The sequence below is a fragment of the Danio rerio genome, chromosome 21 (assembly GCF_049306965.1).
Source record: "Danio rerio strain Tuebingen ecotype United States chromosome 21, GRCz12tu, whole genome shotgun sequence".
In the NCBI taxonomy this organism is placed as follows: domain Eukaryota; kingdom Metazoa; phylum Chordata; class Actinopteri; order Cypriniformes; family Danionidae; genus Danio; species Danio rerio.
In genome coordinates this window covers 43,285,001-43,311,983 of record NC_133196.1, presented here as the reverse complement: position 1 = coordinate 43,311,983, position 26,983 = coordinate 43,285,001, and the positions used below count along the sequence as shown (strand labels likewise).

At 33.7% G+C, this 26,983-nt stretch overlaps 2 protein-coding genes across 6 annotated transcripts in view; both read left to right on the top strand.

Annotated features, from left to right (window-relative positions):
• Window positions 1-733: 733 nt before the first annotated feature.
• med31 (mediator complex subunit 31) lies at window positions 734-5,150 on the top strand. Its single transcript, NM_001002417.2, has 4 exons — window positions 734-895; window positions 1,392-1,466; window positions 1,652-1,748; window positions 4,617-5,150. Exons 1-4 carry the CDS (start codon window positions 874-876, stop codon window positions 4,831-4,833), a joined length of 411 nt encoding a protein of 136 aa, NP_001002417.2. The 5' UTR covers window positions 734-873; the 3' UTR covers window positions 4,834-5,150.
• Window positions 5,151-5,881: 731 nt separating this feature from the next.
• slc47a2.2 (solute carrier family 47 member 2, tandem duplicate 2) overlaps window positions 5,882-26,983 on the top strand; it is a 23,372-nt gene continuing 2,270 nt past the window's right edge. The window contains exons 1-16 of one of the 5 annotated variants that reach the window (XM_073934779.1): window positions 5,882-5,905; window positions 10,051-10,111; window positions 10,190-10,388; window positions 11,740-11,841; window positions 11,924-11,992; window positions 12,069-12,217; window positions 13,529-13,571; window positions 14,949-14,993; window positions 15,117-15,214; window positions 15,317-15,414; window positions 17,154-17,267; window positions 18,784-18,851; window positions 22,370-22,478; window positions 23,707-23,782; window positions 23,999-24,068; window positions 24,207-24,339. In XM_073934779.1, the coding sequence (XP_073790880.1) occupies window positions 10,206-10,388; window positions 11,740-11,841; window positions 11,924-11,992; window positions 12,069-12,217; window positions 13,529-13,571; window positions 14,949-14,993; window positions 15,117-15,214; window positions 15,317-15,414; window positions 17,154-17,267; window positions 18,784-18,851; window positions 22,370-22,478; window positions 23,707-23,782; window positions 23,999-24,068; window positions 24,207-24,339 (1,357 nt within the window). In that variant the 5' untranslated portion in view covers window positions 5,882-5,905; window positions 10,051-10,111; window positions 10,190-10,205. Of the gene's footprint in view, window positions 5,906-6,333; window positions 6,510-10,050; window positions 10,112-10,189; window positions 10,389-11,739; window positions 11,842-11,923; window positions 11,993-12,068; window positions 12,218-13,528; window positions 13,572-14,948; window positions 14,994-15,116; window positions 15,215-15,316; window positions 15,415-17,153; window positions 17,268-18,783; window positions 18,852-22,369; window positions 22,479-23,706; window positions 23,783-23,998; window positions 24,069-24,206; window positions 24,340-25,987 lie in introns of those variants that run through there. The other 4 variants (XM_073934778.1, XR_012396566.1, XM_683484.8 and 1 more) reach the window with 4 other exon arrangements.

Genomic DNA, 26,983 nt, shown 5'->3' with positions numbered 1-26,983 from the left:
TGGAAAATAGATTTTTTTTTCTTATATTCCAAGTCACAAAATGTATTTTGTAGGCTACAAATATTACTACGAAAAAAAAAGGTGCAAATGCCTCATAAATACTTTTTTAAAATATTGCCTGAACTTTATTCGGCTTACTTATTTGTTTCTAAACATTTTGATATTCCGAGTAGTTGTACATTTTGTGGTGAGGATGATGAAACTTTAATACAATTATTTTGTATGTGTGAATTTGTTCAGAAATTTTGGTTTGACCTTTATCGTTATTAAACACTCCTCCTACCTTTGCACAATATTTTAGTTTAAAATAAAGTGTTTGTTATTACTCAGAATAAATCTGAAGAATTTGTTTTCAACTTTTTATCTTGTTTGGAAATATTTTATACAAATATGCATTGTTTCAGTCCCTACTTTTCGACATTTTCTCATTAAAGTTGACTCCTGCTCAAATCTTTGCGTACGTGTAACAACAACAAAAAATGTGTCAGATACTTGGCTCTACATGAAGAACTGTTGACTCTGATTTGAGTTAAATAGCTCTTAATTAATTTATTTTTATACAATTTTATACAAGTGTAATTTACTTACCCCTTACAAATGTAGTTTGTATTGTTCCTATTTTGTATCTCTCTTATATTGATCTCCTGATTGTGGTTGTAAGTTTTCATTCTTTATTATTTAAAAAAAAGGTGCAAATGTCGTGAAACACTTTTACGACAGCAGCACTGGTTTTATGGCAAAAATGGCGTCAGCGGTCTATGTCCGCATAAACAATGAGTAATGTGTTGTTTTTGGTAATCGCGCTCTAAAAAATCTTTTTATACTAATCATTTTCCAGATATTTCAGCGTCGTCTGAATTCTCGTTGTCCGTAATGGCTGGTGTTATGGAAACAGGTTTGTTAAAATTAGATTGAATTGTTATTTAGCACATCTTTGCCCACGAGATTCCTAGCAATGTGACAGTTAACGTAAATACAATTGTTTGGTAACGTATTTTAGTTTCGTTTTGATCATATTAAGTTATACAACGTTTTAGAGGTACTACACTATGTGTTATTTTCTGTACTGGCGCAGATATATGTTGTTCAAGCAATTTCTGTAACACTTAACATTAAGGTAGTATCGTCGTTAGCCAATGTTTGCTAACATGAACAAACAAGAATCGTTATATTTATTACAGTGTTTGTTCGTCTTTGTTAAAAGTATTAATGAAATAAAGTAATCTCAACTTACGGTGCATCAACTAATGTCAAGCATGAACTTGCATTTTAATTATGCACTAATACAAGTATTGTTCGTTGGTAGTTCATGAATACATTTACTAATGATTATTTGTATTATTTCTTTTCAAACACAAACATTGCTTACGCTTCTATTTGTGCTTTGACAGACGAGCAGGCGAGACAGCGCTTTCAGCTGGAGCTGGAGTTTGTTCAATGTCTGGCAAACCCAAACTACCTGAACTGTAAGAACAACGTTAACTCTTGTTTCTTTTTTACTGTTCGCTAAATTCAGTCATTACTTTAGTCATTGGTCAAATTCACTCATTGGTTGTTACATTCTGTAAATTCAAGGTAATTTTGTTACTGTGGTCGAAATATGAAGATGGATAATGATTATTAATCTTAATTTTTTCCCCCCATCCTGCAGTTCTGGCTCAGAGAGGTTACCTGAGAGAGAAGCCTTTCGTCAATTATTTAAAGTATCTGCTTTATTGGAAGGAACCAGAATATGCTAAATTTCTAAAGTAAGTAACATGTTGTTCTTGTTGAAATAGATTGTTAATTTGTCAAACATTTCTTCTTTGGATGATGAGTGCTTCTAATAAAAGCATGAAAGAAAGAAAGAAAGAAGGATATAAAATTTGTTCAATATCGTGTAGTTCTAGTGCATAATATTTATTAGTTATTTATTATTAGTTATTTATTAGTTAGTATTATTAATTATTTATTAGTTTACTAGTTATTTTGTAAAATACTATTATTCAGCTTAAAGTCCTGTTTAAAAAATTGACTAGCTCAATTAGGCTGGTCATTTGACAGCAGTTGTTTGTTTTGTAGACAGTCGAATATAAGAAGTTCTTAAGGGGGTGAAAAATATCGACCGTAACGTTTTAAGAAATTTATTCTTTTAATGCCACCAGAATAAAGAAATGAGACATTCTATATAAGTTAAAACGTAATAGTTTAGAATAGAAATATAAATATTTGTTTTGCTAAACATGACTTGGGAAAATATTTGAAAAGGAATTAAGAATTTTACAGGTGGTCTAATAATTTAGCTGTATATAGTTGTATTTAAAAATGTAAATTGAATTACAAGTTTAGTATGTGTGCCTAATCTGTATGGAACAAAATTAATGGCAAAAGTATTGAAATAAAAAGTTTGTTGATTAGCATTAACTGAAAAAAAATAATGCATTGAATAAGCAACTGCTTGCATTTTAATGACTTGAATTGCAAGAGTTTGTATTTTTAGGGCCTGAATTTTAACACGGCTGTTTATTTAAGCTGTGAATATTTCAACTAAAAATATTTTAAACATGTTTTTATACTTAAAATTTCAACAATTCATATTCAATTTCCAGATTTCATATATATATTAAAAGTTCAATTTTTAAATATATAATACTGGTGAAAAATATGAAGCATAATGTTCAAAATTTAACTTTCAGTTTGTTTACTTTTCAGTTTAAAATTTTGCTTCCAAAAATTCAGTGGTTTAAATTTGGCTCTTAAAATTCGACATTACTTCCGGGAACTGCAGGAACAGCAATAGATTGCAGATTGGCAATCTCCAGCTGCTTTTTCACTAGCAGGTGGACCAATTTAAGATTTTTAAACCATTAAATAAAGGTTTAAAAACTCCCTTTTTAAGGGAAAAAGCTAATAACAGCACAAAAGTAGCATTTAATATTGTCCTTGTTAAATTTTAACAGCCGAATTTGATCCACTAAATTAATGGAAGAGAACTTTTGAACTGAAATAAAGTGAGTTGAAAATTGTCTTTTGAATATTATACATGAAATCCGGAAATTAAGAATTATTATTTTTAAGTATAAAATAAGTATAAGAATTTTCAAGTATAAAAACGTGTTTGAAAAATTTTTAATTGAAATATTTACAGCTTAAATAAACAGCTGTGTTAAATTTCAAGACCTAAAATTACAAACTCTGGCAATCCAAGTCATTAAAATGCAAGCAGTTGTTAATTTAATATATTATTTGTTTCAGTTTGTGCTATTCAATACGTTTTTTTTTTGTTTTTGTTTTTTTTAACAATACTTTGATTTTGTTCCATAAATCTGCAGTTTACATAACCTAAACTATAAAGTTATATTATTTTATTTGTCAATATAAAGCAAAAACAGACAATATGGTGCCAAATTGTAGGTCGCTTACCATTAGTGCTGTGTGATACTGAACAGAAAAGATTTAAGCATTCTAAATAATTCAATGCAATATTTTATTAAAAATATCAAATCAATGAAATATTTCATATGATTTCAGGGAAAAGAGAACATCACTACAACTTCTGAAAGTGAACAGCCATGTTTAACAGAAACATTCATTCTTTCAATAAGAGATAAGCATTTACCGTCATTTCTACAAGCTCTGATAGGTTTACAGATGAAGCATAGCACACTGTTTCCTGCTGACTTCAAACATATTATCTTTGAAGCAACATGTGGTTTATAAATATGTAACTTTGGCAAGGCTCATAGTCATAACTTCTGGAAGGACGTACTCTCTTTTTCTCTGGGCCACTGTTGAGGTCTCCTGGAAACTTTTTGGCTTTGGCATGGTCACACACTTCTTGTTACCATCAACAACCCTTGTAAGCACAGATAGAACAATTTCTTTTGCCTCCAAGGTTGAGCTACAGCTCATCACTAGAACAGAACAATACATTCACAAAAGACAATCCTAAACTCACTTGAATTTAGAATAAAATGAACACTTCTAAATAAACACTGCTACTTTATACCTGACGTGTCTGACCCTGTCTGTGTTTTCTTCTCATTAAATAGAGACACCGATCATAACAGAATACCAAAATTGAGGAAGGGATTGTAAATCTCTCTCATTAATTTTATACGTTTAATAGTAAGAAATAACATAACCATGAACGGATGAATAAAAAAATAGACAGTAAGAAAATAACATAAACATGCAAATTGCACACGGCATATGTATGCATGTACACATTTAAAAAGTCATTTCTTTGTTCTTGCCATGATAGCAGTGCATAATATTTTGCAATATTATTTTGCAAGATACTATTATTCAGCTTAAACTGAAATTCGAAAGCTTAACTACAATAATAGTTAACTAATTAGAGACATTTTTTGTTTTGTTTTGTAGATAAGTGAAAAACAATTTCTTAATGGTATAATAATATTGACATTCCAGCCAAACTAAAAGAAATAAAACTTGTAAAAGGAATCAATATGAAAAATGTCCTTGTTTTATTAAACATCACTTGGGAAAAATCTTTAAAAATAATACAAATTTCACAAAAGTGCTAATAATTTATTATAGCTTTTTTTTTTTTAATGTAATTTGAATTGATCTAAATATTTCACTAACGCAGTTTAAATCTTTGTGTATGCTAGATATCCTCATTGTCTGCACATGTTGGAGCTGTTGCAGTATGAGCACTTCCGGAAGGAGCTGGTGAACGCACAGTGTGCCAAGTTCATAGATGAACAGCAGATCCTGCACTGGCAGCATTACTCCAGAAAACGCACCCGTTTACAGCAGGCGCTGGCGGAACAGCAGCAACAACAGCAGCCACAGGCTCCATCACATGCCAACACCACCTCCAAATGAGACTCAAGCTTTTCAGATGGGCTTTTAGATATTTTTACAAACAGACTTTGACTTTCACACTGCTCTCTGTAGGCCAATAATGTTAAGTGTGTTTGAGCGACAGGAGAGTAACGGTAAAAAGAAGGTAAGAGGAGAGTGAAATCATTTGTATTACACTTTTCTGTTCTAGTATGAATTTGTGAATAAACATTTAATTAGTTACAGATTTAAATTTCTTTATTTGCTCGAACTCCATTTGTTACCTGCTTCAGTTATTAAATATGTTTATTATGCTTGTGTACATTTTGGACAAAAATAAACATAAAATAAAATGATTAAAAAAAAAAATCTGTTACTTAATTTTATAAACAGAAACTCTTAGAGGGGTCTGGATTCAGACCAGGTGCAGCTGTAAGCTGAGCTGCGTGCAATTCTTTTAATGGCCACAAATAACCCCACCTCAACTCTACCCCTAACAGTGACATCACTACCTCCATTGAGTGTAGTGTGTCTGATATTGAGACTGTGAGAGACTGTGTTTCTCAGCTTGCATATACAAGTCTGCATTCAGATACCATTGGAGACTCCACTGTCCACAAGCATCTCACATTCTTCAGTGTAACCAACACAACAGGCCTTTTACAAATCTGAAAGTGGGAAAAGCAAGCCCTCCAGTGGCTGCTGAAATAAAGCACATACATCCATCCTGAATGGCTTCCTCTTCCTGGACCTTATTAGTCAGACAATGCAATCCTTTCATATTGGACTAATAATAAAATAAAATTCGAATTTGAACCCACTTTCGGCATTTAAAGTTAATATCCAGCCTGAGGTGATTGAGATAATTCTTTACAGAATAATGTTTGTTTTTTCATGCACAATTACACAACTAAAATGAAGGTTAAAAACAACAAAAAGTCTCATGACATCGGTATTTTTAGAAAATTGCAGCTCTTATGATGATTTATCTGTGCACATCATTACTATTCTTTTTTAAATTTGCGCTTCTTCGTATCTTGTTCTCAAACTAACTTCCTCTTCTTCAATATCTCTTTTTTGATAGCTGTTCACAGATGCGAGGGGGGAACAAACGGTCAGTCTCATGTGATGCACTATTAGCAAATTTCACAGTTTTGTGTAAATGCGGATCATTTTGAAAACGTGTAGAAGTGAAAAAAATGCGAGGGTAGGCCTGTCACAATAATCACTATATTGAATAATTGAACAACACATGGCCATGACCTCAATCATTTTTGGTGATGCAATATATATATATATATATATATATATATATATATATATATATATATATATATTGTCCACACACGAAAAAAGGCAATATCCCCAACTTTTTATGTGTATTGTTAGTATGGTTAAAAACAGTGTAGTATTTTCTATAAATTTCTATTGTATATTTTCATGTGTGTGTCTGACAACTGATCTGATACTCTTTTTTTTTTTTTGTTGTTGTTCTTTTTACATAGAATGTTTTTGTTAACATTTGTAATTGTTATTATTTATTTGTGGCGACGCAGTGGTTCAGTAAGTAGTGCTGTCACCTCACAGCAAGAAGGTCGCTGGTTCGAGCCTCAGCTGGGTTGGCGTTTCTGTGTGGACTTTGCATGTTCTCCCTGTGTTCATGTGTGTTTCCTCCGGATCCTCTGGTTTCCCCCACTGTCCAAAGACATCTGGTGCAGGTGAATTGGGTCGGCTAAATTGTCCGTAGTGTCTGAGTGTGAATGAGTGTGTGTGGATGTTTCCCAGAAATGGGTTGCGGCTGGAAGGGCATCCGCAGCGTAAAAACCCAGCCGATAAATTGGCGTTTCAATCCGCTTTGGCGACCCCAGATTAATAAAGCGACTAAGACGAAAAGAAAATGAATGAATGGATTGTTTATTTGTTTAAAATATGTTTTAAATTCTGATTTCAATGCCTAATTATTAATTATTATTATTGTCAAAATTACTATAAATATTCTTTATAATAAAATATTATGTGTTCTTTGGAAGAGTGTACTTTACGATGTTATTGTATTGTCATTATTGCATTATAAAATGAGTTGTGTTAAAATGACAGTAATATTGTTTATTGCATTATATTTCAGTGCAATGTATTGGATGAGAAAAAAAAATGCATATCGTGACAGGCCTATGCAAGGGAAAACTTTTCGGCTTTTGAGAAAATCTTTGTGTAAATGTAGCCTAAAACTGGCTTTAAAGTAAAAGACATTTACATTAGTTCCATAAAACTAAAGTCTGGATTCATGCAAATTACAAAAAAAAAAAAAAAAAAAAAAAGTCCATCCCCTCCAGTGAGTGCCCCCTTGTGGTACCATCACTAAAAAGACTCTTAAAACCCATTCCCGTTTACTCCTACTCACTAGTGAAACAATCCCCCAAAATAATTAACTTTTTATGAATGCATGATTGTTTTTTGAATTGTAAAACTGGCTATGATACACTTGATAATGCTTTGAAGTTGATATTTTTTCTTCTAAGTTTCACATACAAAAGACAAAACAAAGGTAATGTCTGTTACTCCCTCCTTTCATTTTAAAATATTTTATAATTCTTTTACCTCCAGTACAAGAAACAAAAAGGCTATAAAAACCTCTAATAAATACATTTATCTGTAGAATCTATTTATTTAAATATGATGAATTCCCCCAAATACAGTTGAAACTAGAAGTTTACATACATTGTATAAAAAGGCACATAACCATTAAAAAAAGGTCAGATGTTAATGTGAATAAACTTTTTCTCTTTTAGGTAAGTTAGGATTATCACATTTGTTTCTGTTATGCGTAAGCAGAATAATGAGAGAGATTTTTTTTTTTTTTTTAAATTTATAACTTTTCTTCAAAGTCAAGTTTACATACAGTAAGATTATTATGCCTTTGAAAAAGTTCAGATGATGGTGTCAAGGTTTTGGAAGTTTCTGATTGGCTAATTGACAACGTTTGAGTTAATTGGAGGCACAACTGTAGAATAGTATTTAAGGAAAACCTCAAACACACTGCTTCCTTTCGTGACAACATTGGAAAATCAACAAACCAGAATCAAAAAAGTAGCCAGATTACAATTTGCTTAATTATACTGGGAAAAATATTTTTTGGAGACATTTCCTGTGGTCTGATGGAACTAAACTCTTTGGCCATAATGACTAGTGTTACATTTGAAGGACAAAGGGGAAAACTTACAAGCTTAGGAACACCATCCCAACTATGAAGTATGGGGCCAGGTTGTGGAACTGTTTTGCTGCAGGAGGGACTGGTCCACCTCACAGCATAGATGGAATCACGAAGAAAGAACATTATGTAGAAATACTAAAGCAACATCTTAAGACATCAGCCAGGAGATTAAAACTGGCCACAAATTGGTCTTCCAAACAGACCATGACCCTAAGCATATTGCCAAATTAGTTAAAATGTGCTTCAAGGACAACAGAGTGAATGTTTTGGAGTGGCCATCACAAAGCCCTGATCTCAATCCTATAGAAAATTTGTGGGCAGAGTTGAAAAAGCTTGTGCGAGCAAGACAGCCAACAAATCTGACTCAGTTACACTAGTTCTTTCAGGAGGAATGGGCTAAAATTCCTTTAAACTTCTGTGAGAAGGATACCTAAAACATTTGACTAAAGTAAAAAAAAATAGCAAGGAAATGTATGTAAACTTTTAACTGTCTAGAAATTAATGAAAAATCTCTCATTAATCTGGCATTAAGCAAATGTAAATCATTTAGGTGATCCTAACAGACCTAAAATAGTAAACTTAGTATGATTTACCATCAGAAAATTGAAAAATGGTTGGTCCTTTTTTTAGAGTGTATGAAAACTTCTGGTTTCAACTATGTAATGTAGTATTTTTCATTTAATGTATGTTCTGCATCACTGACTAAGTTTTGTTTGACTATTACATATGTTATCATATAGTCCTGTATGCTTGTCAGTTATATGCTTCAAGAAAAAAAAAAAGAAACAATCACCCAATCCGGGATGGACTGCTGGATACCTGGCAACATTCAACAGGCCCTTTTTAAGCTTATATTTTTCTAACAATATTAGAAACTTTGTTTTATTTGGTTGTATACTCTTTTTACAATGAATCGCTTGATCCCTTCCTTATTGTACGTGGCTTTAGATAAAAGCATCTGCTAAGTGTCTAAGGAAAATATTTGCATTCAATGTTTTATGTTTATTTTTTTTAATTAAATCATTGAATCATTAAACTTGCGTTAGATTTTAAATGGATAGTTCAACCAGAACTAAAAATTCTGTCATCATTTATTTACTCGCCCTACTTGTCACAAACCAGCTTGATTAAATTTCTTCTGCTGGACATATTTTGAAGAATACTGGAAACTATTGACTTTTCTAGTGTTTGTTTTTAGAAGTCAATGGTTTATAGGTTTTCAGCTTTCTTCAAAATATTGAGTTTAGTGTTAGACAGAGGAAAGAAACATTTTGAGGTTTAGAATCACTTAAGGGAGAGTAAATATTGAGTACATTTTTGTTTTTTGGATAAACTATCCACTTGTTTTTCAAGAAAGTTTTTCCCCCTTAACTCAAAAGCACCTTTGCAGAACTACATAATCTCAATGAAAAAGCCTAAAACAAGATCTTACTCATTATTATTTAGTTTTTTATTTTACTAATCAAGCACAAAACAATGTGCACTCTGCATCTGTTTTCAAAAGTCAAATCAAGTCTTTCTTTTCTTCTGCCCATTTCATTTCTGCATATACAAACTTAAATTGCCCATATAATAGGTCACCAGTTCGACTTCAGTTCGACTTCACAAAGCGGCAACTCTATTTAAACATGTGCACATTATCAAGATGACCAGCTGAAGTTCAAACCTAGCTTCAAAATAAAGATGTTCATCACAAATAGGAAGGAACAGACGATCACAGCTTTGTGCCAACCGATAATGAAAGTGGATCAATACATCTTTCCGTAATGTCTTTTAGGGAGTGCTTGTTGCCTACAGTATATGAACTTCTAAGGAAAAACGCTGTAGATAAAATTCTCCTGTTTTGTTTTTCTTATCTGCACCACAATGTTTCTAGAATGCAAATGTGCAGAAAACTCACAACTATTATCCCCACATGAAAAACTGCTCTGTGCACTGAGGAGCCTTCAGTGGGTGTTATTTGGGGAGATGTCGGGGTCCCTTTAATGAAACCTGATCTGTACATGCAGTGACTGCTGTTTATATACTAACCTTGTGTACTACAACAGGAAGCTGCTACTGCCAGACAGTGTTTAGAGGGTTTCATTTTAAAAAGGCTGACATTTTAAGGTATGTTTGATCTAATATTTACATTTTTGTGTGTGAATATGTATTTGTTTTATAGCTAACTAATGTTTTTGATCACAGGGAACTAAGTTTAAAAATGGAAATGAACAGTATTCATACAGAGGATCATATAAATGGATATCAAAAAGAGGAGAAAGTTGAAGATGCTCAGTTGACTTCGAGAAGCATCTGTGCTGAATGTCTAAGAAAACTCAGAAGATTGTTACCAGTAAATTATAAAGAAGAAGTAATGCAGCTGCTAAAACTTGCTGGACCGGTGGTAAGTCTGAATATTACTGTGACAACGTCACAACTGTTGCTAAATGTAAGGTAGATAAAGTGGAAAATGTATTGTGTATTTTTAGTTAGTTATTGTTTTTTTTTATTTTTTTACTTTTCTATGTATTTTGTAACCATTTAATGTTTAATCCAAAAAAATACAATTTGTTTAATTTTACTTTTTATAGGACACATTAAAATGCTCGTTGAAAGAGAAATGCAATGATTCTGGGGTTATGACACGACATTTGAACTTTTGTGACTTTAAATACATATATATATATATATATATATATATATATATATATATATATATATATATATTTATACACTCACACACACACACACACACATATATATATATATATATATATATATATATGTGTGTGTGTGTGTGTGTGTGTGTGTGTGTGTGTGTGTGTGTGTGTGTGTGTGTGTGTGTGTGTGTGTGTGTGTGTGTGTATATATAACAATAAAATATCACGTTTAACAAATATAGTGAGATTAGATCCAGCGGGAGATGCTTGATGAGCACTCCGAGCACAGCTCTCATCTGGCTTTAGATAGGCTGCGGCGCATGCCAGAGAGTGTGTGTGGTCACGTGATGTGCGTTTTCAGCGTTTTGGTGTGGACGGGGAGCTGTTCAGAAACGCTGGGTGAAACGCGAGTGTGGACATGGATCGTTTTCATTCTAAAACGCTGTTTTAAAACTGAATTGCACTAGTGTAAACGGGGCCTAACTCTCAGGAAGTTCGCCTTGGCCTCAGCAGCGGGGGAGTTTGAGATCGACCTGAGCTCAATCTCCCCTCGCCCTGCGAAAGTGGGGAGCTCTGGGCTCGAGGATCCCTTGAGCTCAGGGCTCACTTCCGGGACAGCACGCCAAACAAGCTATATATAAATCATGAGCTAAATGTAAACTCTTGAAACTCCTTTGTCTTAGCCATGACTGTCCACAAACCAACACCAGAGAGCTTCTGTTTTTCACCTGTTGAGTTGATCAAAACAGCTGTTCCCAAGGAAACGAGTTAATTAGAATGCCTAGGAACAGCTTGGACTATTTGGAATGGTATAGAACTTTGGATTTTTTTATAGACAGTTTGCAAAGGGTATGGATAATTTTGGACATGCCACATTTTGTTCGAAAGTAAAGAAAAGCTGAGAAATATATATATATATATTTTTCACAATAACGCCTCTTGTAAATCATCTTTTTATCTATTGGGAGAAGCCTTTGTCATTTCAAGTAAAAAAAAAAAAATTGCTCGTTGAATAAAATTAATTTTAAGTCAATAATTTGCCAGGGGTATGAATAAATTCAGGCTTGACTGGATATTTAATTTTTTTTCGTGCAGTTTATCTCTCAGCTGATGATCTTTCTGATCAGCTTCGTCAGCACTGTGTTTTGTGGACACTTGGGGAAAACTGAATTAGCCGGTGTGGCTCTGGCTATTGCTGTGAGTTTACAAGTGAACTTATATATATTGTCTTTCACTAAATCACTCATTACATTCATAAACGCATCTTTATTGCTGACAGGTTATCAATGTGACGGGCATCTCCATCGGCTCTGGACTGGCGTCTGCATGCGATACGCTCATCTCTCAGGTCTGATAGTTAATGTTCAGTAATGTGAGAGTGAGCTGTGCTCGAGTGTCATTCAATCAAATTGTGTCTCCTGCAGACGTTTGGCAGTAATAATCTGAAGCGGGTGGGTGTGATACTGCAGAGAGGGATTCTCATCCTCCTGCTGGCATGTTTCCCCTGCTGGGCGCTGCTCATCAACACAGAGCCCATCCTGCTGGCTGTCCGACAGAGTCCCAATGTGGCCAGGTCTCTTACTCAAATCTTACACATTAGATGGAGGGGATTTCAAACTGAGGGGGGGAATACTTTTTTTATTTTTTATTAAAATGAACGAATAATTAAATTCATGAAGTGGCGAGGCAGTGGCGCAGTAGAGTAAGAAGGTCGCTGGTTCGAACCTGGGCTCAGTTGCCATTTCTGTGTAAAGTTTGCATGTTCTGCCTGCCTTTGCGTGGGTTTCCTCCAGGTGTTTCGGTTTCCCCCTCAGTCCAAAGACATGCGGTATAGGTGAATTGGGTAGGCTAAATTGTCCGTAGTGTATGAGTGTGTGTGTGTGAATGTGTGTAAGTGAATGTTTCCCAGAGATGAGTTGCGGCTGGAAGGGCATCCGCTGCGTAAAAACTTGCTGGATAAGTTGGCGGTTCATTCTGCTGTGGCGACCCCGGATTAATAAAGGGACTAAGCCGACAAGAAAATGAATGAATGAATAAAATCATGAAGTAAAAAATACCCAACAGTTAAAAGCAAATAAATCAGTACAAATGAAATGCATAAATACACAAATGAAATAAGATTAGTAATCTAAATCATTTAGAAATTATAAAATAACTCATAAAATAAAATCATAAAATAATTGCGAGGATATTATTTGAGATAACATGTTTACAAAAGCATTCAGATGAAGACGGGTGGCTTATTCCAATACAGAACGCAAACTGCTTTGTAGTTTATATAATTAACATATATTATTCTTTTTCAGTCTTGCAAACAACTGACTGTGAACTATTAAATGTTAGGTTTACTCTTAAACCAAAATAGAAATTCTTAATCAATTTGAAAATACTACATTACTAAAGGGTCATATTTTGTTATAGGATTATTTTATCAGGATTAATTTAACAATAATAGCATTGGACAATGATAACAAGAGAAAACTGGTTAATTTGTGTGCCTTTTTCATGGCAAAGTGTGTGAAAAGCAAACAAATAATCATGCAATTCTTGTTCAAAGATTTCTTAAATGTATTGTTACAGACTGTAATCAGACATTTCCATCAGAGACACTCTCCCACCTCCCCCTTACATTAGATATTTTGCTTGTTTAGCAAAATCTATATGCTAATAAAACATAGTGTTAAGAAATTTACATGATGCAAGTATTGTGAAGTGCGTTATAAGAAATAATGTCACATCATGTTGCCATGTGACAGTCACATAAAGTTTGTGTCAGTAAAGTTTTGTTAAATGTTTGTGAGCTCTTATTTCTCTCTCTCTCTCTCTCTCTCTCTCTCTCTCTCTGTCTCTGTCTCTCTCTCTCTCTCTCTCTCTCTCTTCGCAGTCTTTCGCAGCTCTATGTGAAAATTTTCATGCCTGCTCTGCCTGTGAGTGACACATTTTCATAGGATCACTTACACCTGTATTCAAATGTTGTATCTACCTCAAATCATGCTAGCTGCTAAACAGATTCGCCAAAGAAATTATATACAAAAGAAACATTTATTAAAGCGTTTGCTTTAATGTGTTGAGTTAAATCAAATTTGGAACACAGAGTAGTTTTGCTATTTGAAATGAGCATTTATTTCAGTTTATTTGAAAATGTTTTTAAATTGGCTTTCAATTTAAATTTAGTTTTTGTAAGTGTTTATATTCAGCTTTTATATACAGTTGAAGTCAGAATTATTAGCCCTCCTTAGAATTTCCTTTCTTTTTTAAATATTTCTCAAATTATGTTTAACAGAGCAAGGATATTTTCACGGTATGAGTGATAATATTTTTTCTTCTGGAGAAAGTCTTATTTGTTTTATTTCGGCTAGAATAAAAGCAGTTTTTTTATTTTTTAAACACCATTTTAAGGACAAAACTATTAGCCCCTTTAAGCTATATGTTTGGGGGGAAGAGGGGCTAATAATTCTGACTTCAACTGTATTTTGTTTTAGTATTCATAACTTAGTCAATTTAACACAATACATGCGCTATATAAATACACCTTACTTACTTACTTAATTATCAAAATATATATTAAAATAGACCTTGTGCCTCTTTGGGTGGCACTGAATGCATTTTTAAATCCCTTATTCTGCAATCTTATGATCTGTGAACAGATCAGACGCATGGCTGCTTGTTTCACTGAGAGCTTATTTACTCTTCCTACATGTCCCGTTTTCAAAAATAAGAGTCCCACATACATAATACATTCAATATAAGCTTAGATCAAATGAAAAATAAGGAAAAAAATAATAATTGTTGTAATCTCACAAGGAAATATTGTGGCTAATGAAACGCCACCAGGGGCATTCATATTAATGATCCAGTGTGCCATGTAACAGTCTGTATTTTGTTCTTATTTTTTTTTTATTTTATTTTATTTTTTTTTAGTGTTTACACTAATGTGACTCTAAAACTCACATCTCTAAAAATACATTGTGATGCAGTCGTATTGCCAAACTCTAGTGCTTTCAGTACTCTACTATGATGCTCACAGTGAAAGCTAAAGGTGAAGGGGTTGTAGAAGTCCTGTTATCACTAGACTATTACATGGCTCTCAATTACACTCAAGAACCAGAAGAACTGCTGTAAATCAAATGTTAATTTTATATTTATTAATAACATAATAAAATTAATGTAACATTGGTATTCAAAAACTTGTTGAGCAATAGAGATTTCTTTCAATTAATTGATTGTTTGATTTATTGATTGATTGATTGATTGATTGACATTTTCCAATGTTTTTTTATTTTATTTATTTGTTTAATCTACAGGCTACATTTATGTATCAGCTACAGGGATTATATCTTCAAAATCAGGTATAATCTCTGTTGTTTTGAGTCCTATATGCTCTCCTCGAGAATAAAACCCAAGCTCTTGTCGATGTGCCAAACAGATTGCTGTTACACTGATGCTCTTTTTTATGTGTATTGTTTGTTTAGGGTATTATCTGGCCTCAGGTGATCACAGGAGCCGCAGGGAACATCCTCAATGCTTTAATAAACTACGTCTTCCTTTATCTGCTTGATCTTGGTGTGCCGTAAGAAGCTGTCTAGATTTGATTTAGCTTATATTTAGTCATCATATTTTCATGTTTTCTTTATTCATCTCTCAGTTGTATGACAGTCTGATGTGTTCACAGAGGATCTGCTGCTGCAAATGCTATTTCTCAGTATTCCTTGGCCGTGATTCTCTATACATACATTCGTTGTATGGGTCTGCATAAAGCCACCTGGGATGGTGAGAGCCACCTGACAGCAAACTCTACTAGTTTGACCAAAAAGACCAAAAGACTTATATCCCATGTTTGTCTTTTAAAACTAAGCATGATAAAAAGCAATTTTAGCATGGGTTTTTTAAACATTTGAGTGTCATTTGCTTCCTGTTATATTAGCTATGAAAGAGTATAATTTGTTTTGCAGATTGATATCAATATATGGTATCATACTACTTAATTTTTTTATTATACTCAGGGTACACATGGTTTGAAATCAACTGCACTTTTTTTATACTCCTTGTTATTTACAGTACCAAAAGCAAAACCCAATGTCTGTTTTTGCTTATTAAAAGCAAAAAAAAAAAAAAAAAAAAGGAAAATAAATAAACTACTTTTATTATGTAAAATAAGATGGATAACAGTCCAAAGTTCCATAGACAATAATATATTTTATGACATAATTTAGTATAGTATGTATGATATAATTTAGCTTATGACAGGCTTTTTACAGTTTTTTTAAAAATGCTATTTTCAAGGATTTTCAAGGTTTAAAAAGTGCTTTAATTGGTAACACTTTACAATAAGGTTCATTAGTTAATGCATTTACTAACATGAACTAATCATAAACAACACATGAACAGCACTTATTAATCAACTGAACATTTACTAATGCATTATTAACATTCAAGTCCATGCTTGTAAACATTAGTTAATGCACCATGAGTTAACATGAACTAACAATGAACTACTGTGTTTTCACTAACTAACGTTAACTAACATGCACAAATACAGTAGTAAATGTATTGATCATTGTTTGTTCATCTTAGTAAATGCATTAATTAACATTAACTAATTAACCTTATTGTAAAGTGTGACCCTGTAATTTTGGATTAAGTGTATGAAACGTCTTTAAGTGAAGTTTCATAAACTAATTTCGAAAGGAGCCTGTTATATGATTGAGCACTGCTGGTCACTCATCTGTAATCAGTAATAATCCAATCCGAGTGATCCTAGCTTACTATAAATGGATAATTTTCTCCTTTTTTCCCTATCTTCATTTCGGAAGAATGCCCCCTTCCACCCCATCTCCTCCTTTTCCTCCCCTAAAGGTGGAACTATCGAGACCTACCTGATCTCGAATCCTATGATCTCTGCACGTACAAAGATTTTTGCCAGTTGTTGTGTCTGAGTCATTGAATGCATTTTGTGCCAAAACAATGATAATTGATCCTAAGTTTAGCCCAGATTGACTTCTGTTCTGCTCATGGTGTGAAGAGTTTCACACAAAAGTGACCTAAGTATGGAGAAATTAGTCTTAGCGTCTATAAAAATAAAAAAAAAACTTAATACTATTACTAGCACTACAATACTATAGAGGCAATTCATTCTGCTGTGACGACCCCAGATTAATAAAGGGACTAAGACGAAAAGAAAATGAATGAATGAATGAATGAATGAATGAATCAATCAATCAATCAATCAATCAATCAATCAATCAATCAATCAATCAATCAATCCATCCATCAACAATACTATAAAATACTATAGAATACTGTAACAAATAGCATCTTAAATAATGTGAATGTGATGAAGTCTTTATGTAAAATATGTTATTTGCCACACTTGTAAAGTGCTTAAATTTGTCTTTGGAAAAGGTATTAGAACTCTGGTACTGTACAATTATATTGTTTATTATTCTATAAGAAATTATATTTTTCACATGTATTCTGTTAATATTTCTGTCTTCCTCACCCACCATTAGGCTGGTCTTGGGATTGTCTGCAGGAATGGGGCAGCTTCATCCGCTTGGCTCTTCCCAGCATGCTCATGCTCTGTGCTGAATGGTGGACATATGAGATTGGTGGATTCCTGGCAGGTTTGCAGACTATATGGCTTTGCACACTTGAACTACAGTAGTTAATCCTATAGTTTATCTTACTTCATGTTTCACTCTGCTCATAATTTACCCAGTGTTAACAATTTACTCCAGGTTAACATTTAATGAAGTTTCACACTGTATAACTGTATAATCCGAGATGTCTTGAGCAAATTTGAAAAAAAAAAAAAAAAAACAGTACATTGACTGGTTAAAGGCAGAAATGCTCTAGTTTTATTTATTTATTTCTTTTATACTGTTTAGGGGTAAAATAAAGTTTGAAATACAGTTGAAGACAGAATTATTAGCCCCCCTGAATTTTTAGCCCCCCTGTTTATTTTTTCCCCCCCAATTTCTGTTTAACGCAGAGAGGATTGTTTCAACACATTTCTAAGCAAAATAGTTTTAATAACTAATTTCTAACTGATTTCTTTTATCTTTGCCATGATGACGGTACATAATAGTTTACTAGATCTTTTTCACGACACTTCTACACAGCTTAAAGTGACATTTAAAGGCTTAACTGGGTTAATTATGTCAACTGGTTAGGATAATTAGGCAAGTTATTGTATAACGATGGTTTTCTCTGTAGACTATCGAAAAAAAAAATAGCTTAAAGGGGTTAATAAATTTGACCTTAAATGGGTTTTAAAAAATTTAAAACTCATTTAATTCTAGCCAAACTAAAACAAATAAGACTTTCTCCAAAACAAAAAAAATTGATCAGAAATACTGTGAAAATTTCCTTGCTCTGTTAAACATCGTTTGGGAAATATTTAAAGAAGAAAAATAAATTCAAATGGGGGGGGGCTAATAATTGTTACTTCAACTGTACATTTTTAGAGATGCACTGTTTCCAAACATCCTGCCCTCATCCACAATGTTCTCAAATACAAAACAAACTATTCAACTGAAAGAGGTAAACCATGTGTTTCAGAATAGATGTAACCTATGATATGCATAAAAAACTTCTCTTTTATCTCTGTTAGGAAAGGACTAAGAATTTTAAATAAATAAATAAAAAATTGTACAGAAGGTTTTACTAATTGATCCCCACTGTATATTGGTGCCTTATCACAAAAATAATGTTAACTCTGTTCTGGAGCAGTGTTAAAACAGCCAAACCCCTGTGTTAACCCCTTATAACAGTGGTCACCAAACTTGTTCCTGGAGGTCCGGTGTCCTGCAGATTTTAGCTCCGACCCTAATCAAACACACCTGAACAAGCTAATCAAGGTCTTACTAGGTATACTTGAAACATCCAGGCAGGTGTGTTGAGGCAAGTTGCAGCTAAACCCTGCAGGGACACCGGCCCTCTAGGACCGAGATTGCCTTATAATAAACCCCCGTAATGAGTATTTCAGTGAGTGCCTATAAAAGGTTAAGTACAGTGTGGAATTGTATGAAAAAAAAAAGTCTTGATTATAGAATTGATTTTCATTCATGCCAAAACAGTATTTGACATGGAAGGTAAATATTAGTGTATTATGTCAATTTGTTTTCACTTTCATTGCAGGACTCATCAGTGAGGTCGAGCTGGGCGCTCAGTCTATCGTCTATGAATTGGCCAGCGTTATGTATATGGTACAATATAAAAAATGACTACCGTTTTGTTGATATATTTATCAAAGTCAGTTCTTATTGTCATTTCTGATTCTTAAATTATTTTGCAGTCAACTATCAGTGTTATTTTTTGCTATTTGTGGTATTGCTATAGTGCAGGGGTGCTCAGTCCTGTTCCTGGAGATCTACCTTCCTGCAGATTTCAGTTGCTACCCATGTCAAACAACACCTGCCATTATCAAGTGGTGTTCAGGTCCTAATTAGTTGGTTCAGATGTGTTTGATATGGATAGCAAAATGAAATCTGCAGGAGGGCAGATCTGCAGGAACAGGATTGAGCACCCCTGCGTATAGTGTGTGTGTGATTCTAAATCAACCCCTTTATTTTACTTTTTCCAAGCCCAAACTTTTAAACAGTGGGATACACTCAATAAAATCTTTGGTGTAACGTCATCTTAATGTAACATACATTTGCATTCATTTGAATTGCATTATTTCAATCTTGGGCAAATGGAACTAAAGAACACACTTAATTTTGAAAAGAGGATGTCAAATCCCTTTCATTTGAATGACCTTGTGAATTGAACACAGCATACTGTTGTTTTAATCTGCAGCCAGAATCGTCTGTTATTTATTGCAGTTCAAACATAACAGCTGTAGAAATAAAGCTTACCGTTAACTAAGACTGATCTCATAACTAGCATTTGCAATGATATCGCTCACTCAGTGAAGCTACAAACATAAATATTAAAGAAATCTGCCAACTCCCAAAGCAGGTGTTTTATTCTCCTGCAAGGCGGAAACCTTAAAACTTACTTGAAACTATTCTAAATCTTCAAACTAAATGAACAATCACTCTCTGAACAATCAGTCTTTGTCTTAAAAATCATAGGATTAGTTTTATTGTCAACATTTTCCCCTCTTGAGAGAGGGGTCTGGCTGCAGACCTGGTGCAGTGCAATCTGGGCTGCATCCAATGCTTTTTAACGGGCTCACCTAAACCCACCCCTAACCCTACCCGTCACAGTGACGTCACTAGCTCCATTTGAGTGCATTGTGTCTGACATTGCATCGTTCAGTGATGCAGTCTCAGCTTGCATCATAAAGGCTGCATCCAGATACTATTGCCTCTTGATGCAATCCCATGCAATGCTTGCTAGAAATTATACATCCACTTACCCAGGGGTGGTCTGAGACTAAAAATCAGCCTTGGCACTGAAGCCACACCAGCTCACATTACCACACCGACACAGCTCCATCCACGGACAATCACATTCACTACTTACATTAGTGTACAGATGGTGAAATAATATAAGCAGTACCATATTTACTAGATATTTAAACATTTATTGTATGTGACTGAAATAAAAACAACCAAATTATAACAAATTTTTACATACAATCATTTCATTAATTAATTTACTTTTCGGCTTAGTGCCTTTATTAATCTGGGGTCGCCACAGGGGAATGAACCGCCAACTTATGTTTTACGCAGCGGATGCCCTCCCAGCTGCAACCCATCACTGGGAAACCCCCATACACACACATTCACATACATGCACTATGGACAATTGAGCCTACCTAATTCACCTATAGCACGTGTTTGGACTTGTGATGGAAACCCGGAGGAAACCTACGCGAACATGCAAACTCCACACAGAAACACCAACTGACCCAGCCGAGGCTCGAATCAGCGACCTTCTTGCTGTGAGGCAACAGCGCTAACCACTGCGCCCCTTTTCGAGACTATTTAATTTAATTTGATGCATTTGGCAGTGTCTGATTTTAGAGCCAATGTTTTGGTTTCTCTGAGCTTTCTGGCATTGCCTTTCCTTTTTTTTACGGTCCATCTCTGACGGTTAGCTTGTGTTGCACTTACTGATTGTTTCACATTCTTGCCAGATTTAATTACATCCGTATAGCCTCTAATTGGGTCAGCACATCTCAAAACCAGCCGGCCGTTGCAGATTGGATCAATCCTTAACATTTATTATTATTATTATTACTATCATCATCATCATATTCACATCTTGCGAGAGATAAAAGCTATGCATGTAAAAAAAATATATATATATATAAAAAAAAAAAAATAAATAACTGACTGGTCACATTTAAAAAATGGTCCCGCCCTTCTGGCATTTGCCAGAGTTGCCAGATGGCCAGTCCGTCCCTGCACTTACCAGATGGTTGCACCAACACAAATATTTGATGTTGACCCAACACAAAACACAATTACTTATTATTATTATTATTATTATTATTATTATTAAAATTAGACAATTTTAACATTCATTCATTAATTTCTTTTCGGCTTAGACCCTTTATTAATCTGGGGTCACCAGAGCGGAATGAACCGCCAACTTATCCAGCATATGTTTTACACAGCAGATGCCCGTCCCGTACACTCTTATTCACACATATACACTAGGTCAGGGGTTCTCAACTGGTTTTTACATGGTCATCAGGTTGCGACCCAAATTTTAAGGAACTATATTACAATTTTAGGAATTATAATTAATTTGTATTTATTTGTTAACATGCACTAGTGACAGATAAATCATAAGAAAATCACCAAGACTTACAAATAAACAATATTTTATTGCTGTCATTTAACAAGATGTATCAAATTTCAAAAATATTACAAACGAAAAACGACAAATACTGTTTACAGTGGTTAGGGTAAGGAAAGGTTCCGTTTCCATCAACTAAACTGAACTGTAAATAAAACATGTTGTCTGGTTTCTAAATGTTGTTTTAATTTAGAAGGTTTCATGCTCTCTTGTGAGAGCACCTCACGACATATGACACACTGAGGCTTTAAGTCTTTTTTTGTTGTCAAAATATGTAAGTCCATACTTTACATATTTGGTGTTGCACCTGCGCTTCGACATATTTGTTGCAAAAATTAAATGAAATTTCACATGCCAAACGGTAGGGTTGTCGCACATGCATTTCAAAATAAAAGTCCAGTATAAGCAAAATAATTTAAATTAAACTTTTGTTGTTTTTTTGACCACACACTCCGCGACCCACTGAAAATGTTCCCACGACCCACTTTAAGGTCGCGACCCACCAGTTAAAAAACACTGCACTAGACAATTTGATTTACCCAATTCACCTACAGCGCATGTCTTTGGACTTGTGGGAGAAACCGGAGCACCCGGAGGAAACCCACGGAAACACGGGGAGAACATACAAACTTCACACAGAAACGCCAACTGACCGAGCCGGGGCTGGAACCAGCGACCTTCTTGCTGTGAGGCGATTGTGCTACCCACTGTGCCACAATGCTGCCAAAATTTTAACATAAAACAAATAAATCGTTCAAAGTAATTACAAGTCTTTTGTTATTTCCACGTACTTTAAACAAGTAGCAAGCAGAAAAAAACTTTTGAACTTTTTGTATTATTTGCAGTGTGTGATTAGTAATCTGGGCAAACTGAGAGACTTTTTGATTTTTAAATGACTGTCAATTAGTCAAATAGTGGACTAGTTTATGTTCAGAACTCACCAAGCTATTTTTCTGTGTTTTTCGTTTAGTTTCCTCTGGGTTTTGCGGTGGCAGCCGGTGTGAGGGTAGGAAATGCTCTTGGAGCTGGAAACACAGAACAAGCCAAACTGTCTGCCAAAGTGTCTTTAGTCTGTGGACGTATGTACTTATTTCTACAGCTTTAACTTATCCTGAATATGTCTCATTTTGGTGGGAAACCATGTGAAAGATATCAAGCCACACTGCTAAATAAAAATAAATAAATAAATAAATAAAATTTTTTTTTTTTTTTACTTAGTTTTTGTCTTGTTTCCACAATTGTTTTTAAAATTAAACTATTTAAATGGGTGAATTTAAACAAACAAATTAAATTTAGTAAAGCTCAACTTAATTAGTTTGTTTAATTTCAGACAAAATAAATTGTGTACACCTACCCACTTATCTTAGTAAATTCAGTGAATCATCTTTAAATATATATATTTTTGATTTAAGAGTTAGATATTTGGACAAAAAAAAAATTAATGGATTAAATCTCTTTCCTGAGGTGTTTTGTTCATATTATGCGACAATCTTGTAATGTTATTTTGTTTATATTTGTTTGTTTATGCTTTCAGCCTAAAAAAAACTTGAATGAAAATTAAAAATTAAAAAAAAAATTATTAAAAAGAAATGCTTGTATATATTAACACTTACTAGTGTCCGATGAGTGATACTTTGTTGACTAGTATCTCAACTCAACTCAATTTATTTCTAGAGAACTTTCAACCAACCACAATAGGTACCAAAGTGCTGTACATAAAAACACACAATGCATGCAAACATACAAGGAAATAAAGTATATAAACTTGCAACATATGGTTAAAAGCGAAGGAAAATAAGTTTGTTTTCAATGACCTCTGAAAAGGTTAAAAATTTATAGATGTTATTAATGAGATCGTTCCAAAGTCTTAGAGCTGCTACTGAAAATATCTAAACAATTATCATTAGAAAAAAATGAAGAACTGCTAAATAATATGTACTAGCCACAATTTCTCATATAGCTGATATCTCAGATCCCCATAGAAGCAAAAAAAAACAATATATATATATATATATATGTTTTTTTTTTTTTTGTCCAAATATCTAACTCTTAAATCAAAAAGATTTTCTAGACAAGCAAAAATATGTGAGTTTTTTACTTGAAACAAGCACAAAAAAAAATCTGCCAACGGGATAACCAAAATAATCTTGCTTTCACTTTTGAATGTTTATTTTATTTACATTGTTTAATTTTAGATTTGAAGAATGGATTTGAAAGAAGACAATAAATAAATCTACTTTTTTGTGTATGTGCAATGTTATAAATTTGTTTTCTTTCAATAGCTGATTCTTTTCTCCTCTGCTGTAGTGCTTGTCTCCAGTGTGATTGCAGTCGTAATTGCTGGAACTAACAACATTATTGGATACATCTTCAGTAAAGATGAGTACGTTGCTTTTAGCATAATCTTAACTAATATCTCACAAGCCTTCTTAATTTGAAAAGCAACATTTAAAGGGATGGTTCACCCAAAAATGTCAAAATATCTCATTTTGTGTTCAACAGAATTTTAAAAGTGACTCTCTTTTTTTTCTTTGCTAAATGAGGATAAAATGATTGAGAATATCCTTATAATCTGGCTCCATAACTTTTTTTATTGAAGGGATATTGTCCTCAGAGTTTCGCAGGTCATGGTTATGTATGGATTTGTTCATCTGTTTGATGCTACTTCGGTAAGATCATTCATTTTTAAGCCTTTTTCTTAGATATATATGGATTTAAAAAAAAAAACTTGTGTCAAGAGATCTGCTATTTACATCATTTAGACATATTTACATTTGATAATAATTGAAATGTGTTTTTTATTGTAGGCTATTACAGGTGGCATTGTCAGAGGTGCTGGAAAACAACAGATTGGTGCTCTCTGTAACATGGTGGGATACTATTGTGTGGGATTCCCTATTGGAGTGTCTCTGATGTTTGCTTTCAACATGGGCATAGTTGGTAAGATATTGACACTACATTAAAGCTATGTTTTCAAACAGTGAAAATAATATGCATTACCTTTAATTTCTATTAATTTTTTATCTCATGAGGAAACGTAACTATTTTACATTTTGTCGGTTTAGTGGCAAATTTTTACGAGTTCATTTGTACAGAAATGTAAGATTTTAAAAAGGAGGTGTGGCATGTAACCCCACCCCTTAACCCAACTGTCATTGGGAGTTGAGCAAATCGTACTAAACTGTACGAATCAAAACATTTAAATTCATACGAATTAACCACTAGATCAAAAAGTTACGAATTGCCAAGAGATTATGTTCGATTCAAAACGCTATTTTGTATTGTAATTCAGCAAACTGTTTTAACATTTATTTTCTATTGTATCTTTTTTCAGGCTATGACTGCAAAATTATACAAAAGCATATGTTCATATTAGTATTTATTTCAGAAGTGACAATTCTATTGTTACAGAAGTAATAAAAGCTTCTATGGGAATCTGAGATATCAGCTATATGAGAAATTGTGGCTAGTACATATTATTTAGCAGTTCTAAATTTTTTCTAATGATAATTGTTTAGATATTTTCAGTAGCAGCTCTAAGACTTTGGAACGATCTCATTAATAACATCTATAAATTTTTAACCTTTTCAGAGGTCATTGAAAACAAACTTATTTTCCTTAGCTTTTAACCATATGTTGTAAGTTTATATACTTTATTTCCTTGTATGTTTGCATGCATTGTGTGTTTTTATGTACAGCACTTTGGTACCTATTGTGGTTGGTTGAAAGTTCTCTAGAAATAAATTGAGTTGAGTAGAGATACTAGTCAACAAAGTATCACTCATCGGACACTAGTAAGTGTTAATATATACAAGCATTTCTTTTTAATAATTTTTTTTTTTATTATAAATTTTCATTCAAGTTTTTTTTAGGCTGAAAGCATAAACAAACAAATATAAACAAAATAACATTACAAGATTGTCGCATAATATGAACAAAACACCTCAGGAAAGAGTTTTAATCCATTAATAGCTGTTTTTAACCCTTGAAAGTATTTTAAGGGGTTATTTTTACGTGCAGACAATACCAACCTAATCAACACAACATTCTTGCCTAAATTTACCTTAAGTTATCCTGTAAAAGTAACAATACATTCATTATATAAAATAAACAAAATTAAATGACATGGAAATGAACAACAACGATAAAAAATAATGGCATCGTTAAGCATTCTTGTTGTGATGCACTTCATAAGTGTAAGATGATAGCAAAAAGCACTGCCTTTAAGCTTTCTTCATTTTACATAGGATCTAATGGTTTGTGTTTACTGTAAAAATGACACTTAATTTAAAAATGAAAACCATATAATTTAAACCACATAAAAGCTTTTATTTGTGATTGCATGTTGTCCAGGCGGTTCATTCCGCTGTGGCAACCCCAGATAAATAAAGGGAATAAGCCGACAAGAAAATGAATGAATAAATTAATGAATGCATGGTGTCCAACATGTCTATAGCAATGTTGTATAGTCTGAGTCGAATCAAAAATTTACAGTGTTAATTTTGCTAGCGTGCATTGTTATTCTTTAGCTGAATAAGTAATCCAAGCAAGTTAATCCACTGAAAATGTATTATGTTATTCATTTCAGAGTTTGATTGCTCATTTGCTTCCACATTTGGAGTGCTGGTCCTTCTTGGCAGGGCCAGATTAACCAATGGGCATTATGGGCACGATTTTGTAGTGTCTATTTAGGCTAAGTGCAAATAGCGCTCCTCGTTGGAATAAGCTAGTTAAGTGATTCCCGACTATCACTGTTTGATTGACAGAGACGTAAAGCATATGGCAACATGTTTTGACGTGATCGATCATAAACCGGTTCGAATTCAGCATCTGATGAACACGCTCTTCTTTTTTTCCCCTCACTACATATCAGATTTTGCCTACTCTTCACCACGAGGAAGACAAGCAGGAATCATTAATAAGTGTGTGTATTATGGAAGACTCAGGCCCCGTTTACACTGTCAGGTCTTGATGCCCAATTCCGATGTGTTGCCTATATCTGATTTGTTTGCCTGTCTGTTTACACGTTGTTTTAATTGTGACCCATATCCAATTCATGCGTTTAAACTTGCCATACAATTTACGATGTCGCGCATGCATAAAGGCGGATTCTAGCATCTGTGCCATGATGATATGTATAATCCATTTATAAATAATATTGATTTGTTTGTGTCTAACTATACACACAAAATATTCTTGTTATTTTGTTGCTGTCGCGCCATGGATATTTTCTCGAATTGTCATTAAACGTGTAGCTAACGAATTACTTGATAAAAGAAGAATTTAATCGGTTTTCATCAGTTAAACAAGCCAAGTCCTTGCCAGAAGCGACCCGGACTCTACACACAGACTCGGGCCTGATATGGCGAGCTGCGGACCATACTCGGCCTGGATAACAGTCGCTGATGCTCGAGCTCGGGCCGATTACTACCTGCTATCTGGGACTAGCCACGATGGAAGAAATTGTCTTGTTTTTAGCCCTGCGAAATATGCGAAGTGTAGTAAAAGCAGTGAATGGTTTAGTCCAGATTAACCCCTACGCAATTTATGCAATGGTACGGCCCTAATGTGTGTGTGTGTGTGT